This window comes from Dermacentor albipictus, chromosome 9, assembly GCF_038994185.2.
Source record: "Dermacentor albipictus isolate Rhodes 1998 colony chromosome 9, USDA_Dalb.pri_finalv2, whole genome shotgun sequence".
In the NCBI taxonomy this organism is placed as follows: Eukaryota; Metazoa; Arthropoda; class Arachnida; order Ixodida; family Ixodidae; genus Dermacentor; species Dermacentor albipictus.
In genome coordinates this window covers 83,604,519-83,620,752 of record NC_091829.1, presented here as the reverse complement: position 1 = coordinate 83,620,752, position 16,234 = coordinate 83,604,519, and the positions used below count along the sequence as shown (strand labels likewise).

General features: G+C 43.5%; 1 protein-coding gene across 4 annotated transcripts in view; it reads left to right on the top strand.

Moving 5' to 3' along the window:
* The window catches only part of LOC135919837 (multiple PDZ domain protein-like), a 532,904-nt gene that overhangs the window by 350,455 nt on the left and 166,215 nt on the right, over positions 1 to 16,234 (top strand). For all 4 annotated transcript variants that reach the window (XM_065453790.2, XM_065453786.1, XM_065453789.2 and 1 more), the window contains exons 16-19: positions 1,388 to 1,511; positions 7,433 to 7,622; positions 9,282 to 9,395; positions 14,344 to 14,525. In XM_065453790.2, the coding sequence (XP_065309862.1) occupies positions 1,388 to 1,511; positions 7,433 to 7,622; positions 9,282 to 9,395; positions 14,344 to 14,525 (610 nt within the window). The remainder of the gene's footprint in view (positions 1 to 1,387; positions 1,512 to 7,432; positions 7,623 to 9,281; positions 9,396 to 14,343; positions 14,526 to 16,234) is intronic.

The window sequence follows — 16,234 nt, the reverse complement described above, 5'->3', positions numbered from 1 at the left end:
TTTCAATGGACATAATTCATTGGCATCTGAAGGGGCTAAAATAGAAGTTTTTTAGTATGTCTTGTGCTTTCTTGTCTTCAAGGAACATATGGTTTGGTGTCTCAAGGTTTACCTGTAATGAGCGGGTCAACTATGAGGTCAACTAATAGGTCTACTGGAAAGGAGGCAGGGGCTTTGTTTGGTATGAATTATAGTCCTCAAACTGGTTTTATTAGCAAGTTTTATGATGAGCATACTAAACCCATAAGCCCATCAAGCCTAACATAACCTCGGTGGTGTAACATTGGGACAATATTTTATTTTTGCTAAAATAGGCAGGTATGGCTTGTTCTTTTTTTTTTTGCACGATAATTAGTTAGGAGCCACTGCATTGTTCGTGAAGTTTTGATAGAAACTAGCTCTATGAGAAAGAAAAACAATGTCCTGCATTGAAGAATTGTTGAAGTATAAACAATTTAGAAACATAGTTGAACTTGCCACTTGAAATACAGCTTGTACACAAAATAGCTATTTGAGTATGATATAAAAAAAAATTATGACCATGAGTTGAGGCTATGCAGTCAAAAGTGTGAAGAGGTTATGAACGTTCCAACAGATGCGATGAATGGGGACGTGAACTATTTTGGACAGCGTTTCTTATTGAAAAGGGAGGAACATATCCTGTTAAAAATCAAACGACTTGGGCCTAAGAATGAACATAAATATAAAAATTTAAGTGCACAACTGCAATGGTAAGTCTTTATAACACATGCGTACAGATGTACACAATGGCGCCACCCTTGCTGCAATTTTCTTGTGGAAACGAAATTTTGTTGTCATGCTTTTGTCAGCAAAGGGGTCGTAATGATTTGCAAAAGTTACCCAGTTTTCTCGGCTAGACCACGAGCCATCGGCCATCGTGGCTTGTTATAACTCAAGTTGTTTTTCTTGAAAACACAAAAGATGGCACTGAAGCTGGTGTAAGTTGTCATGCAAAGATTGAGAAGCAAGCTAATAGCTGCCTACATTACAAATATACATCTTATGTGTGTATAAGTGGCCAAAGAAGCAATATACAGTGTCACTACACTTAAAGCTCTTAATAAAAGAAAACACATGCTCAACACTGATTAAGGATGCATCACATTAAAGCCTGGAAAATAACTTTTTATCAATGGATTACTTGTAGAACATGTCACATCATCAATATTCTTTTCCTTCAGAGTTTGAATAAATTTGTAAACTGTATATAATTCAATTTTAAATAGCAGTGCTCTTTAAGAGTCCATTGTACTGTACGCAATCCTTTACAAGGCTTCTTCGAAGTTTAAAGGAATGTGACATTTATTTAAGGCTAGTGGTCACTTTGTAGCATTAACTTCTTTTTTCTGATACTTTTCTCTTTCAGCCCGAGCGACCCGAGAATTCTATATCAGCCGACTCGGATGAAATCAGTGCCATTCAGCCGCCAGATGAGCTATGGAAGGCGTCTTCTGGGACCGTTGTTCTGCACAACACGGGTGGATCCCTGGGTGAGTCGGCACTGCAGTGTACAGGATCTCTAAATGTATCCTGTGCACCAAAACATCGAAGGCCTCCTGCGGCCATTGTGTATAGTCGACAACTGATTTTTCGGGCGCCTAATTTTTCGGACATGCTTGATTTTTTTTACTTTTTCCCGGCCCCAGGACATGCCTCATAAAGTCAATGTATTACATGGCTCAAAATTTCGGACACTCTAGGGAGGGCTGTTTGATATTTCGGACTTTCCAAGCATCAGCCGGGCCGGCTGCAGCGCATTTTGAGCTGTGTCGTCGTCATCTTGTTTGTTTACATTTTCCTCCTGTAGCCTCGATACCGGTGCCAGTCTTGCATGGCTGTTCCTTAGCTACTCGGACGCTGGATTGAGGCTATATGCTAGCAGCTTCCGCTTCCGCAACAGCGTCACTGCTGTAACGCAATTCTTTTTTTTTTTCCTTTCTTCCTTCGATTGCCTATTTGTGTTTGCCGTGTGTTGACGAGCTTAGTGAGTAGCAGGGGCGTAGCCAGGGGGGGGGCTTATGGGGCTTCAGCCCCCCCCGAAATTTTTTCGTGCTGTCATGCGCCGCCGACCAAAACAACTTCCGGCACCGGAAAGCATGCTCAATTTTGTCTAGAATGCCCTTAACTCACGCTCGAAAAGACATTTAAGCGCGAACATTGCGAAATCGGGCTGGATTTCGCGGCAACGCCCATGCGTCGGGAGTCACATATCGTAACGCAAGGAGCCCCACCGAGCACAAAATTTCAAGAGCGTTTTGATGGCGAGCGGGCTCGTCTCGGCATCTCGCGGAAGCCGCGAAATCTACGGAGCGCTTGGATTTCAATTCTGAAACTTTGTGGGTATAAAGTTCTCATAACATTTTGATGCGAAAGGTGCATTGACATTTCCGAAGTCGTGCTTTAGATTTTTAATTACGGAACTTTGTGGGTTTAATGCTGTTCTAGACATTGGATGCCAAAGGTGCATCGACTTTTCTAAAGTCGTACATCGGGCCATACAACGAGACAAGCCAAATCAACATACTATCAGACAAGTTGACAAAGCACGCAGCGAGGTCCGATGAGACAAAGCGTTGTGGTGGTTCATTTGTGATGTCAGGTCACAGAAAAGAATATGAACATTTTTTTCCACCTGTGCCAAAGCATCCATGTCAAGACAATAAATCCACCATTGTAACTAAGTTCTTATTTATTTTTCTACCTAGACTTTTATCCGCGAGGATGCATTGAGCCCCTTTCTCTTCTTTTTTTTCTTTTGTTCTCGTAACCCGCGGGCTGCCGATCCAGCCAGAGCGCATGCGTTTTTCTCGTGCTGCATCGACAACCGCGCTACGCACTTGGATGCGCATTCCTTTTCTCTGGCCGACTGCATTTTCGCCTGGCAGAGTTTTGGACGCTTTCTGTCTAGCAGACGAGAAAAAGAAACAATGCATAGTCGCTCGCAGCCAGCACTGCGGGGACTCGACGGATTGCAACGAGTTCGCTTGAGCGCAACCTCTCCGGCAAATTTTGTCTCGTCGGTGTAGGATATCGAGCATTATGCGTATGGTTTTCTGTGGACCAAGCGTCACACGTTTTCTTCGATATTCCTTCGGTAGCTACACTAGGTGGCCAAAGTAGGCATTCGATTGTAGCCAACATGCGTTCCTTTGCGTTATTCTATTTCGCCGCCCCCCGCCCCACAAAAGAAAAAAAGGAAGACATTGTTGCGGCGCAGCGAATTGTCGCATGGTGAAAGTTCGATTTTGTTACTTCTTTTGCGGAAAGTAATGGGCCGCGGGACGCATCAGTTGCCGGATACTAGTATATTATTGCGATAGCAGCTATATGAAGACTCCAGGTGCATTCCTGCTGTTGCCCGCATGTGCCGTATAAATAAAGGCCAAGGGCGATAACATCTGGACCACGCGCCGCATGCTCTATGTGCGAATGAAAGCGTGGGGGGGAAGGGGGGGGTGAGGCGACGATGAGTCGTGTGTGCGCAAGAGAGAAAAGCGGAGAGGAAGCGCGCCGCCTTCCGTCGCAGGCGATACATATTGGGAGTGGAGGGAGGGAGGGGGGGGGGTGATCTGTGAATCTGTGATTGCGCAACCTGTTTATCTGCCTTGTTTGACGCATTATATATAGTGACTTTTTCTTAGGTACGTACATTTATTGGAAACTTATACGTATATTTAAATATCTTGTTGCGAGGTTTTGTGTATATGCGCAGTGAACTTTGTTTCCAGTGACAATTTTTTGCCCTTTATCAAGCTGTATCTTCACCCCGCGCAATAATGGTTCGGTTCATTATTTTCGAGGCATGCGCGTAGCACATACGCATCTCATTTACAAGTGACATGCAGAGGTGAGGTTAAATGTTCTTTAATGCTCTCATACACTGGGTTGAACATGGTTGCGTGGCATAATGGACACTCTAAAAGTTGAACAGCTTGATGTCGTGAGGTTTTTGACAAATGAAGATGTTTCCCAAAAAGAAATTATTCGCCGTATGGCTGCCGTATACGTTGAACATTGCCTTTCATTGGCCACTGCGAAGAGTTGTAGCCAACTGTTCAAAGAAGGACATGAAAGTTACAAAGAAGATCCATGGCCGGGCCAAAGCCACCGTGCAATAACCCCCAACACAATTGAAAATGCCGTGGTTGCTCAGTGGCTATGGTGTTAGGCTGCTGAGCACGAGTTCGCGGGATCGAATCCCGGTCACGGCGGCTGCATTTCGATGGAGACGAAATGCGAAAACACCAGTGTACTTAGATTTAGGTGCATGTCAAAGAACCCCAGATGAGGGTGACGACTTTTTGTCTGCAATTGTGACCGGGGATGACTCGTGGTGCCGCTACTACTAGCCTGAAACACTACGGCAAAGCTTACAGTGGAAACATTTGAATTCACCATTCCCAAGGAAAACAAGGGCCGTCATGTTGACTTCTTTTTAGATCGTTAGGGGCCATTATTGATCGAATTTTCTAAACCTGGAGAAACTCTAAATCGTTTCAGATATTGTGAAAGGTCGTATCGGCTGCGTGTCGCAATCAAGAACAAACGATGTGGAAAATTGAGCATTGGGAACATCTTGCTTCACGACATTGCCCGTTCCCACGTCGCTGATGTGGTTAATACAAAACTGGCAAAGTTCAAGTGGGAAACGCTACAACATCCCTCATGCAGCCCAGACCTGTTGCCTTGCGTCTTCCACATTTGGTAAAATTTGAAAAAAACTGCTCAAGGGAACCACATTCGTGTCGGAAGATGACGTGTAGTCATTTACAAATTTTTGAGGCAGCAATCCAAGGAGTTTTATGAGACGGGAATCACGCCACTCGTTAGTAGGACAAGTGTCTCACTACTCATGGTGACTACTTTTAAATAAAGTACCCCGTTTCTCATATATTCGCATTGGCTCACTTTCATTTGACTCGCCCTCGTATGTTTTGCAGAACTCCTGCTTTTTATATGTGCTCTCTGTTGCGACTATAATTTCCGAGCACTTACTCGCAATACACAACCGGTGACAGCTGCTCCTGCTCAATACATTCTAACTAAGGACAGCGTCATTGAGATTTTCCCCTGGTCGTTGCATATGTACGAAAATGTAAACAAGGTTGTTGAATGACAGATATATATATATGTGTGTGTGTGTGTGTGTGTGTGTGTGTGTGTGTGCGTGTGTGTGCGTGTGTGTGTGTGTGCGTGCGTGCGTGTGTGCGTGCGTGCATGCGTGTGTGTGTGTCTGTGTGTGTGTCTGTGTGTGTGTGTGTGTGTGCGCGTGTGTGTGTGTGTGTGTGTGCGTGCGTGCGTGCGTGCGTGCGTGCGTGCGTGCGTGCGTGCGTGTGTGTGTGTGTGTGTGTGTTTTATCCCTCGACTAAATTATAATGGAGGCCGAGCTGCAAAGTGAGCCCCCCACGAACGAAATTTCTGGCTACGCCACTGGTGAGTAGGACTAGTCGTGGTCGTGCTGTGGAGACGCGAAAACCATGTTCTGTGGGATGAAGAAATAACTCGCCAAGTGCTTGCAGTGTCCGAGAACGATGACGACAGCGACTCGCCTGCAGCAGCACAGCCGACTCAAGCTGAGCTGATGCAAGCGGTCGCAACTCTTTCACCGGCTTACACTGACACGATGACTCTCACCGAAATTCAGCCGGACCTGCTTGCAAGCAAGCGAAGCATGGTTCAGAAGACCATTAATCACTTTTTCCAGCCTCTAACTCAGTAGTAAGCAATAAATTAAGTTTTTTGGAGGCACATTTGTTTTTTTGGGCTGCCTGATTTTTCTGGCATTTTCGTGGTCCCTTGAGGGTCCGAAAAATCGGTCATCGACTGTAGTTCACTTCACGTTGGTGCCACGTAACTGGTGCTCTTTGTTCTGTCGAGCACTGAGTTATACATGATACTGTGTGCTACTAATAACACTAAAGGACACACCAGGCAAGGACGACAAGGCACAAGCTGCCAACTGGTTTATGGTCAATGAGACATTGCCCATGTACCGGTGGCAGTCGTGTGAGCATGTGCAGAAGCCTGGCTCTCCCTTCTTTTTTTTTTTGTGGTCTTTCTAACCTAGGCACATGTGCATGCTCACCGGACCGTGACCCTGATGTGGGAAATATTTAATCGGCAATAAACCAGGTGGTAGTTCACACCTTGTCGTCCTTGTCTGGCGTGTCTTTTCATGTTACTAGTTGTACTCAGTTCTATTTAGTGTATTACAAGTTGAATGAACATCAACTAGCCAAATTTCTTGCTTTAATCGGCGGGTCCTCTGTTGCATGGGCTTACCTCTTGCTAAACTTGCATGTGGTTAAAACACTTCGTGGCAGTGGCTGTAAACTGCCATGCAAGTTACTTGTCGAACAACAAAGGAGTGAAGCTTGTGCAAAACTTTCGTCAGTTCAAAAGTCGAATATGGCTAATGTATGTGGGATCCTTGTTCTGCTCTGTCTTCTTCCCTTTAATCAATTCAAAAACGATATTTTATTGTGCCGGCTACGCCCGCAACATAAGCATGTCAGCAACCAAACATTCTCTCTAACCACCTGGCTTAGCAATTAGGCGGAAAGGTGCTTGGCTGTGCCTCTTTCATAAAAATCTTTTATCCTATTCCACAGCTAAAACATGAACTTGTCATTACCCTTTGATACATTTCCTCCTGCATTGATCACAATCTAAAAGTCCATGTGCCCAGCCGCCACGCACTCTAGTGCCCAAATTCCTCCATGCCTCTGACTGCCTCTGACTGGAACCACATCCCTGCCTCCTTTGTCAGCAATCCCAACGAGTCTTCATTCAAGACTGCCATTTCTGCATTGTTATTTAAGAGCTAACCACTCCTCTTTATAATTCCCTGGTAGCCCTGAGAGTACTTTAATGAATGAATGAATGAATGAATGAATCAATGAATGAATGAATGAATGAATGAATGAATGAATGAATGAATGAATGAATGAATGAATGAATGAATGAATGAATGAACTCTATACCTTTGGCATTCAGCAACTAACCGCAAGTGGCAGCAATTGACAAAATCAAGCTAATGAGTTCTCAACTAGCACATATTTATTGCTCTACACTAATTATTAGACATGTACAAGCATAACTGACCATTAGCTGCATTCAAAGGGCAACTCTTATGCAGCTTATGCACATTACTTGGATGATGCGCTACATTTGCCTATTGGTGGTGCAAATCAAGACACAACATGCGCTGTGTCTTTCTTTTCCTGTCCAGCATGTCTGTTTGGTTGGCAGATGCTTTCATCCTGCCTCCCTTTTTGGGTTTGCTGTGCGCTCTCTTGTTGATGACTGATTGATGACATGATTGGTGACTGTGTGCCTTGAAATTATGTAGCCTTTAGGAGTTGTTTAGATCTGCATATTTTGGTGTTTTTATTGTGATCGGGGCGAGCAGGTCTGAAGCTGCGCTGGCAGCATGGCATTTGGACCATCTCGGATGTAGAGCCCGGCTCAGCGGCGGCCAGGCACGGAGAACTGCGCGTCGGGGACATCGTGCTTTCTATCAATGACCAGATGCTCTCGGAGAAGACGCAAGGCGAAGTGGCTGCCATCCTTGCCCTGACACAGGATCTCAGTGTGGTCTTGTGAGTTGCCTAATGTTCTACAGGGTCCATTATGAAAACAATGCGCAATTTCTGGGAAAAATAGATTTATTGACCTGACCTGTACAAATGGTCAAAATTCTTCAAAATACTCTCCCCTGCATCATTACACTTGCGGAGATGTGTCTTCCATGCCTGGAAGGCACTGTGAAAGTCCTCGACTGGAATGTCTCTCAGGAACGCTGTAACATGCTTTTCTATGTTTTCCACGGTCTCCCAATGCTTTCCTTTCAGCGCTTTCTTCAGTCGGGGAAACAAGAAAAAGTCGCATGGAGCCAAGTCAGGACCGTAATGGGGGTTGGGGGACCACCGGGGTGTTGCTCCAAGCCAGGAAGTTGGTAATGATGAAGGACGTGTGGCTGGGGACATTGTCATGGTGGAGCTTGACCATGTCTTTGATGTCAGCCCTCACGCACGCGACCTGGCGGCTCAATCTCTTGAGCACCTCCAGGTAAAAGCCTGAGTGGACAGTTTCTCCCTGCGGTACAAACTCAAAATGGATGATTTCTTGGGCGTCAAAGAAGACAAGGAGCATCGTTTTGATGCGAGACTTGCTAATTCGCACTTTCTTGGTGGGGGGGGGGGGAAGGGGGGAATGATTTTGTGTGCCACTCGCTGCTCTGCCTTTTCGATTCTGGGTCGTACTCAAACATCTAGGATTCGTCTCTAGTTACGGCAGAGTTAAAGTCTGGCTCATTTTGAATCGTATCCAACAATTCTTGACAGCTCAAAACTCAAAGTTATTTCTGATCTTTCGTCAACACTTTTGGCACAAGCTTCATGCAGACCTTGAGCATTAGCAGATCCTCGGTAACTACCCCATGTACCCCAAATGTGCACATGTGTGGGTGTCAGCAATTTGCTGGATGCTCAATCGACAGTCGGAGCGCAAAACTTTGTGCACATGATCCACATTTTCATCGGTTCTGGTCGTTGTCCAGAACAGGACTTGTCGGCGACCTCCTCCCGGCCCTCCTTCAACACTTTGTGCCACCCCCCGGACTGTGACCCTGAAATGCAGTCATCCTTGAAAGTATCTTGAAGCATCTGGATGTTTTGGCTGCATTCTTTCTGAACTTCACGCAAAACTTTGTAGCGTATCACTTAAATGCTCCATCGCGCCGTGTTATTCGCTCACACTGCTCAGAGTAAACTGGCGACCGGCTGCGTTGGCAAGGCAGAACCCTCGCCACATTTCCCGACCGGTTTTACCGCGCTGCCATAGATAGTCGCGTCATAATAAAATCACGCGCATTACTTTCATAATGGACCCTGTACGAGTATATCTGCTAGTTACAATTGTGTGAACAAAACAGACACTGAAGCCGAAAAAGACAATTTAGTGTTATGTTTTAATTGAAGTCAACTAACAGTAATAAGGAGACGGGAAATGAAGGTGTATGAAAAACGACTTGTCGCAGGTGGTAGCCGAACCCACATCCTTTGCATTACGCGCACAGTGCATTACTAATTCAGCTACCGCAGCGGCCATCCAATGACGTGACAGAGGTGATTAGGCAGTCAAAATCGATCATGGACAAAAAAAAATAGAACAGCCGCAAGAAATCCAATATCGTGTTATATCTCATATGCGGGGAAAGGGTCATCACAGGCTCTCTGTTTACACAACCCTCTTTGCAGCATCAACTACCTCAGGGAGGTGGAAGGGGAGGCGGTTGACGCGCCACCAAGTCCATTGGTGGAGAAGGTCAAGCTGCGCAAGGTGAATGGCTTCAAGGAGGAGGTCGCCAAAGCGTGAGTTCTTGTTATGCCTGTCGTCACACATCATGATTTTTGCAAACGAGAGATGTATAAATCACTCAAATAAGTTCTGAAGAAATCTTAGCACGGTGGTGGTTTAGGCAGGTTGGGTATGCTTACTTAGCCTAACATTGAAGACAGAAGGATGAACAATGGGGCAAGACACGAAACACAGTGGAACAAAGCGTTGTGTCTTGCGTCTTTCTTATTCTCTGTCCGTCTGCTCCCAGTTGTGTGCTATCTATTATGGCTATTAGAGAAATCTCTTTTTGATGAGAAGTTGTGCTGCATGGTGCTAACAAGGTGCATACTATTAAAACACAATCACACAGTATAAGGTGGTGTCTTAATTGTGTTTGTCATGTTAGTACCGTGCAGCTCAACTTCACATACATGACCAAGAACCAATTAGCCTATATGCAACTGTTTATCAGGAATCTGCGATGGAAAGAAAGTTTCATGCATTAAAAAAAAGTGGCTTAACTGCAATACAATGCTATAAAGTAGGCCATTTCATTCTCCTCATGTAGCAGCTTTCACAGCTGAAGAATTTTTCTGGTTCAAGGCATTGAACCTGGCATCAACACCTGCCTGTCTAATGGAGTCACTACATTGCTTGAACCACATTTTTGACAGATGGCATCTTGAGGCCGAGTCAACTAACAGTTCGAAAAATGGAACGTTGGAAACAGGGAAATAGTGACGTAATGTCACAAGTTCTTTTATTGCATGGATAGTTTTACATTGGGCATATTATAAAGGCAGGACCCCTTAACTCCTGCATAAAAGAGGTCATTAGACTATAGACTAGATCATTCTACATAAACATAATGAGCGTGTTATGAAAAAATGTGACGATATAAACCTGTATTGTGTCTTCATTTATTCAGTGATGAAAATGTGACAGAGTGAATGCTAGTTTTGTAACAAATAATTTTTTTACTTCTGTTGGTAACTTGTTTCATAATTGTTCTGTTTAAATAGGCTATAATGGCCCAGCTTTCACGCAAGGAAACATTTCCATCTACCTAACTTCAGCAGTATGCGTACACTTCAATGTAAAATGCCCACTTTTTAGAGCTTGCACCAATAATTTTGAAATTTTTATTCGCATCCAGTTTAGGGCGAAATCAATTTCAAAACAGTCTGATTTCTCAGCCATATTTTTCATATCTGTTGGATTTATTGCCCGCATCAGTGCCAGCCACTCTTTAAACAGTGTATAAGAACATCTGAATTTTCAGCCACCATTGCATGAATATTTCACAATTTACCTTTACAAATATTCGTCTGTGTTGTGCAGATCGTTGTTACTGTTGAGAGAGAGTGGAGTACATGCTCACAGTGTCCCTACAGAAGAAACTCATCCAAATGTTTAAAAAATAATAAACATTTACCATCTTGAGTAACAAAAACAATTTTAGTATTTTTTTCACGGATTTTTTTGTTTTAGGCTTTGACCATAGTATCTTACAACTGGTAAGGTTTTGCAGGTCTGGGAATGTTACAAAGTTAGCTTTTACATTTGCCTCAAATAGCAAACCTTGCAGCTTGCAAAAAATAAGAGAGGATTGTCTCATGGATTGTGTCATGGATTGTCTCTCTGTTTTGTTTTGTTTCCAAGTTGTTCTTTCCAAGTTGCTTTTTTGTTTTGTTTCCAAGTTGTTTGTATCCAAGTTGTTGATGTTACTAAATGATGTTAATGTTGAACATGTATCCTGCACTCTGTATTGCTTTTTGTTGTTACCGACCATTGCATATGTAACGACTGCTCCCCCCCCTTATGTAATGCCCTAATCCAAGGGCCTTTAAGGGTAAATAAATGATGATGATGATGATCAAACTGAAACTACCGTCTGGTCACTCTGCCATGTTCAGTTGCTCTAATGTATGAGGTTACAGGAAGCCAGCGTGAGCCAGCCTGTGTGAGGCCACCAATCTGAGAAGCTTCGTGGAAAGTAGCAGGGCGAAACTTCAACTTGTGGATTTCTGATGAACTTGCTTAATATCCATGCTATCAACATTTCCCTCCTTCAAGTTGATGAATAATTCAACCTTGAGCAGGAAAACATATATCAATTTTATTCTGTGTAATTACAGAGTTAATGTTTTTGCATGACTGTTTGGTACAGTTACGCTATCTTTGGGAAACATGTTTATATAGTATGAGCAGCCTTGTCATTATGCCTTCTGAACTATATTTTGGTTAGCATGTGTATTATGGGATGTAGCTTTATGTTGGGCATGTTTGCGTCAGAGGGTGTCATCTCTTTTTCTTTCTTCCTCCACTATTTCGATTAAATTTACAGCCAATTAGTGTACTGTTTAACTCTTTCCGTACCATGGGGAAAATGGGTGTCTTTTTTCAGGTTACGCCAGATATTTCTGTCTCAAGGAACTACTGCACTCAATATTTTATGTAATACGTAAACAAAAAGCAGAATGAATGCACTTTCAACACATAAAAGTTCGTAAACGAGATGCATGTCCTAAAAGAGATATAAATTGCCAAAATGAAGATTGTGGGATAAAACTGAACAAAGTTTGTAAAGACATGTTTGTATATACTAAGAAAAAAATTTAACAAACATTATGAGATATGCAAAATGTATTGCCATCTAATAGGCACTATATTCCAAGAAATCATGTTTTCATTCAGCAGGTTTCCCACTAGAAAAATTTACTACAGTTTGGTGTGCCAGGCTGCGGCTGCCAATATTCCAGGCTTGCTTGCGTGTTGTCGCTCTCAGAGTCAAAGTTGGACGTCAAAAGACTCGCCGCTGTCCAATCCACTGATAAAATCAGCCGCAAACGCAGCGGAATCATGAGATCTGCGATCTTTCGAAGTGCACGCGCCGAGGTGGCCATTTTTGCTTTCTCCCTTGATGCTCGCGAAACTTCAGAGTGCATTAAAAAATTGACACCTTGTGGGGAAAAAGCAAACTGCTTAGAAAACAAAAATATAGTTCTCCTCCTTCACGTCCCATGGCACAGAGTGTCCGTGAGTGGCACGGAAGGTCTTGAAAGGGGCGCTTCAAACCATCAATAGCGGGTGGCCATTTTTGCTTGCTACTTTGACAACCTTGAAAACTTCAGAGTGTGTTCGGAAATCACCGCACGGGGGGGGAAAAGCAAACTGCTTAAAAAACGAATGAATAATTCTCCTTTACGTCCAATAGCACAGGGATTCCATGGGCGGCACGGAAAGTCTCGAAACCGGCGTTTTGAATCGTTGTTAGCGGGCCAACAATGCCCAATGGGTTCAGTACGGAAAGAGTTAAAGGGCCCCTCACCAGGCCACATAACAAACTTTGGTTATATGCTGGAAGTTATGTGCCCTCTAAGGAGTGTCCTACCACAAGAAGTTTTCGAATTAGCTCATTAATAGCAGAGGTAGAAATATTTGGAGACCCGGGAACCCATGATTTCACGAGGCGAGCATCACCACCAACATAGACACTCTCTCCACTTTCCCTCATCTAGCCTCTGCAAGTGAAATTCCTTCCCTGCATTCTCCCATACTGGAGCTGGAGGAGTGCGTGACGCATACGTCACGAGCCCCATTTTCTTTTAATGTTTACTCTCCCTCTCGCGTTTTTGTTGAGCGGTACGCTTCCGGTGACGGTTTCGCATGCATTTGGGGGCTCTGCATTAGAACGCCTGATTAGCGGTATAAGTCAGAGCCACAATCATGAGCACTGAGGTGCACGTAATTGGATGGAAGAGCGTGATCGCAGTGCTAGAATACGGTAGAAAATTACATAGTTTCGTTCTCTGTGTGCGTGGCTGCACAACATGGGAACAAGCAAACAAAACAGAAGTGCATATCTCTTGCTCCATTGCGAAGTGAAATAAAAACAGGCAGACATTCGGTTTCTGTTTTATTACTTCTGTGAACTTTAATTCATCAATTGAAGCAACAGATTCTTTTAAACAAATAACTGATGTTGCCAAGAATAGTTTTCAAAGTTACGTGTCACTGTAAGTGACATCACAGCACTGCCATGTACATAGGCACACTTGTGCAATTGACGTCGACTCTCTGACTGGGATTGTGGCGCCCACAAGGAGGCTAAACAGCATTTGGTTTGAAATTTAAGCTCTTTCCATGGCATGTAGGGATGCCATGGAAAGACACGATACTTAGTGCTCATTGTATGCACTGCGCTTGTCAGTTCAAAATGGCCAGACCTGGTGAGGGGCCATTTAAGGCCTTGAGCCGCAACTGGTAAAAATTTACCAATAGTTTCAGATTTCTATTCTTTCTTTTTTTTCATTCTAGCGAGAAGAGTGTGGAACTGAAAGTAGGAGGCTGGAACTTCTAAAAGTACAGAGTAACAATCAGTCAATCAACCAATCAATTGAGCAATTAATTCATCATCCAATAAATCAGTCAATCAATCAACTGAGCAAGCATGCCATATGTTATCTAGATGGTCAGCTGGGTTGAAAGCTCAGCTGAGTGCAATTTAAAGAAATTAAATAAACCAGACTATTAGCAAACATAAATTTTGTTCTGCAGTGTCTGCACTCATAAAGAAGAGAATTTGCAGTAAGTCAGCGTACCTGCATGCAGGGCAGCTGTACACACCTTGAGCTTTTCTTCCTTTCTTTCCTGTTTTTTTTTTTATTTTTACGTATCTTCATTTTTGACTTCAGCAGTCTTCACTGCAAGGACACCGCTGTACTGTGCCTGTGACATTCTTCTGCGCTTTGTTCAGGACTTACAGTGGCTGTTGTTTGTGTCGTTTACTTTTGTGTTTTTATTTGTGTGCGTGTGTTTTGTTGAGCTGGCGTGCGAGAAGCCACGAAGGGCCTCTCCTCTTAATCTTGTTAGGTGCTTGCCTGAGGGTTGGCTAATCCTCCAGTGAAGCTGAAGGATCTGTGTTTGTGCTCATCTTGTTCTCCCCGGGGTGGTATGTGTGTGGGGGGGTGCATACAGGGGTACGTCAGAGCCGGGACCTCGCCGGACATCCCTACTTGTGCCATCGACCGGTCTGCTTAGCCTATCGCTTCCACGGCGACACTCAACGGCTCCCGACATGGAGACGATGGTGGCTGCAGTGCACAACATTGCCTCTTCGTACGTGCCTTCACTTAGGGATTCCATGTCATCATCGAAAGGTGAGCGCTGCACGTTTGCATAGTTGGCGGCAGTTTTACGTTTGGGACGAGCTGAGGGTAGAGCAGATGCAATTTCCACAATATTACTGAGGGCTAGCACAAATTATCTCTCTGATTTATTTGTTCAAAAGACCCTTTTCCTAATTTGCAAGTGTGCTTCTCGGCATCACACATTGGCCAACATAGGTGGCATCGGTCAGAGTTCACATGCTGAGGCTTATCTCTTGCACATCGTTTTATCACGAGAGTATTGTCTACATTTTTTCATGTCATAAGGTAGCATACTGTGCATGTACATGATGATTGCAGAAAAGACTACACTGCCATAAGCGTGCAAAACTGCTTTGCCAGAAAGCTAGCTTTACAACTAGGAAAAGGTTCCATTCTGCAAATGCAGTTGTATCATGTGGACCTTTTTTTGTTATTTAAAAGTAATTGATTGTGCATGGACGCTACTAAGGTCGATGCATTCTTTAAAAAAGAAAAGAGACACACACACACACATGTGAGTAAATCTCCGAAATTAGTCTTTTCTGTGTGGTGCTGGATGAAATTAATGGATTTCTCCTGTTTTAAGGAACAGTAGCAGCCGATGTGTTTCTCTGTCTTCTAAGCAAGCACCTAATTTATTTATTTTAAAATTTACTTATTCAAATTACTATACATGTCAACAGGGCACTGTTAGCCCTCTTTGATACTTGGGCTTAAAATGATTGGTCCTAATGAAATACTACTGCAGTAATAATTTCAAGGATGCGCACTGTTAAGACATGAGCAGTTGGTTTTCACAGTGTGTCATTTGTACCCTTGCCAATAATGCTAGTGAACTCCACGGCCAGTAATTCACCCTTGGCAGGACCTATGAAATTGATAAAATTATTAGGTGTGTTGAATGCAAAGAAGATGCAGAAAGAAAAAAAAATGTTAAAGAAATAAAATTCAAGCACAGCTGTGCTTCATTTGACAGTATTTACCGGGCTCTAATGTGCCGCGGAACCTGAGCATTCTAGAGTATACATAAGTTAGTTGCTTGCTCACTGTGTTGTGTATCTGACGTGTCTAAGCCTGAATTTGTCCAAGAGAAAGCATTCTTAGTTAATCTTACCTTCAGTTTCTCACGTTCACTGCCTGCCAATACTTTATCATTTGAATCTTGGGCTCACAGATGCACCTGTGACTGGGTTATCATGCTGTATGAACTTGTGCTTGGTCGTAGTATTTGCATCGAGCTTCTTTTGCATTTAGGAGCCCCTCTGCACGTTTTACCCATATAACAGACAAGCTTGCCGTTCCCCCTTTTTTTTTAAAGTGGTGTGTGAATTGCTTCAGGTTTTCCTTATATACATTAACAATTGAAATACAGAACACTCTCAGTGCTTTGTTGTGGAAGCTATGATTTCCACAGTTTGCGAAGGAATTGCTTCATCATGTTATTTTTAGGTTTTGATGTAGTTTTCTTGTTTCTTTTTTTCTGTGTCCACCCCTGCAATGTCTAAAGTTTGAGACATTAGTATATTTGTAAATAAACACGCACCCAGTTTTTTTGGGTTTGTTGTGAAAAACAGTGGTGCACCTGGACATGGGCAACCTGTTATATGACGCAAACAATGTAGCATGTCTCCTATCCTTGCAATCAGAAGAGTAAACATGTAGAGTTTGCTTACACAGAATGGAATTTTATTTATGCCTAATGCCCGTTGTTATCAATA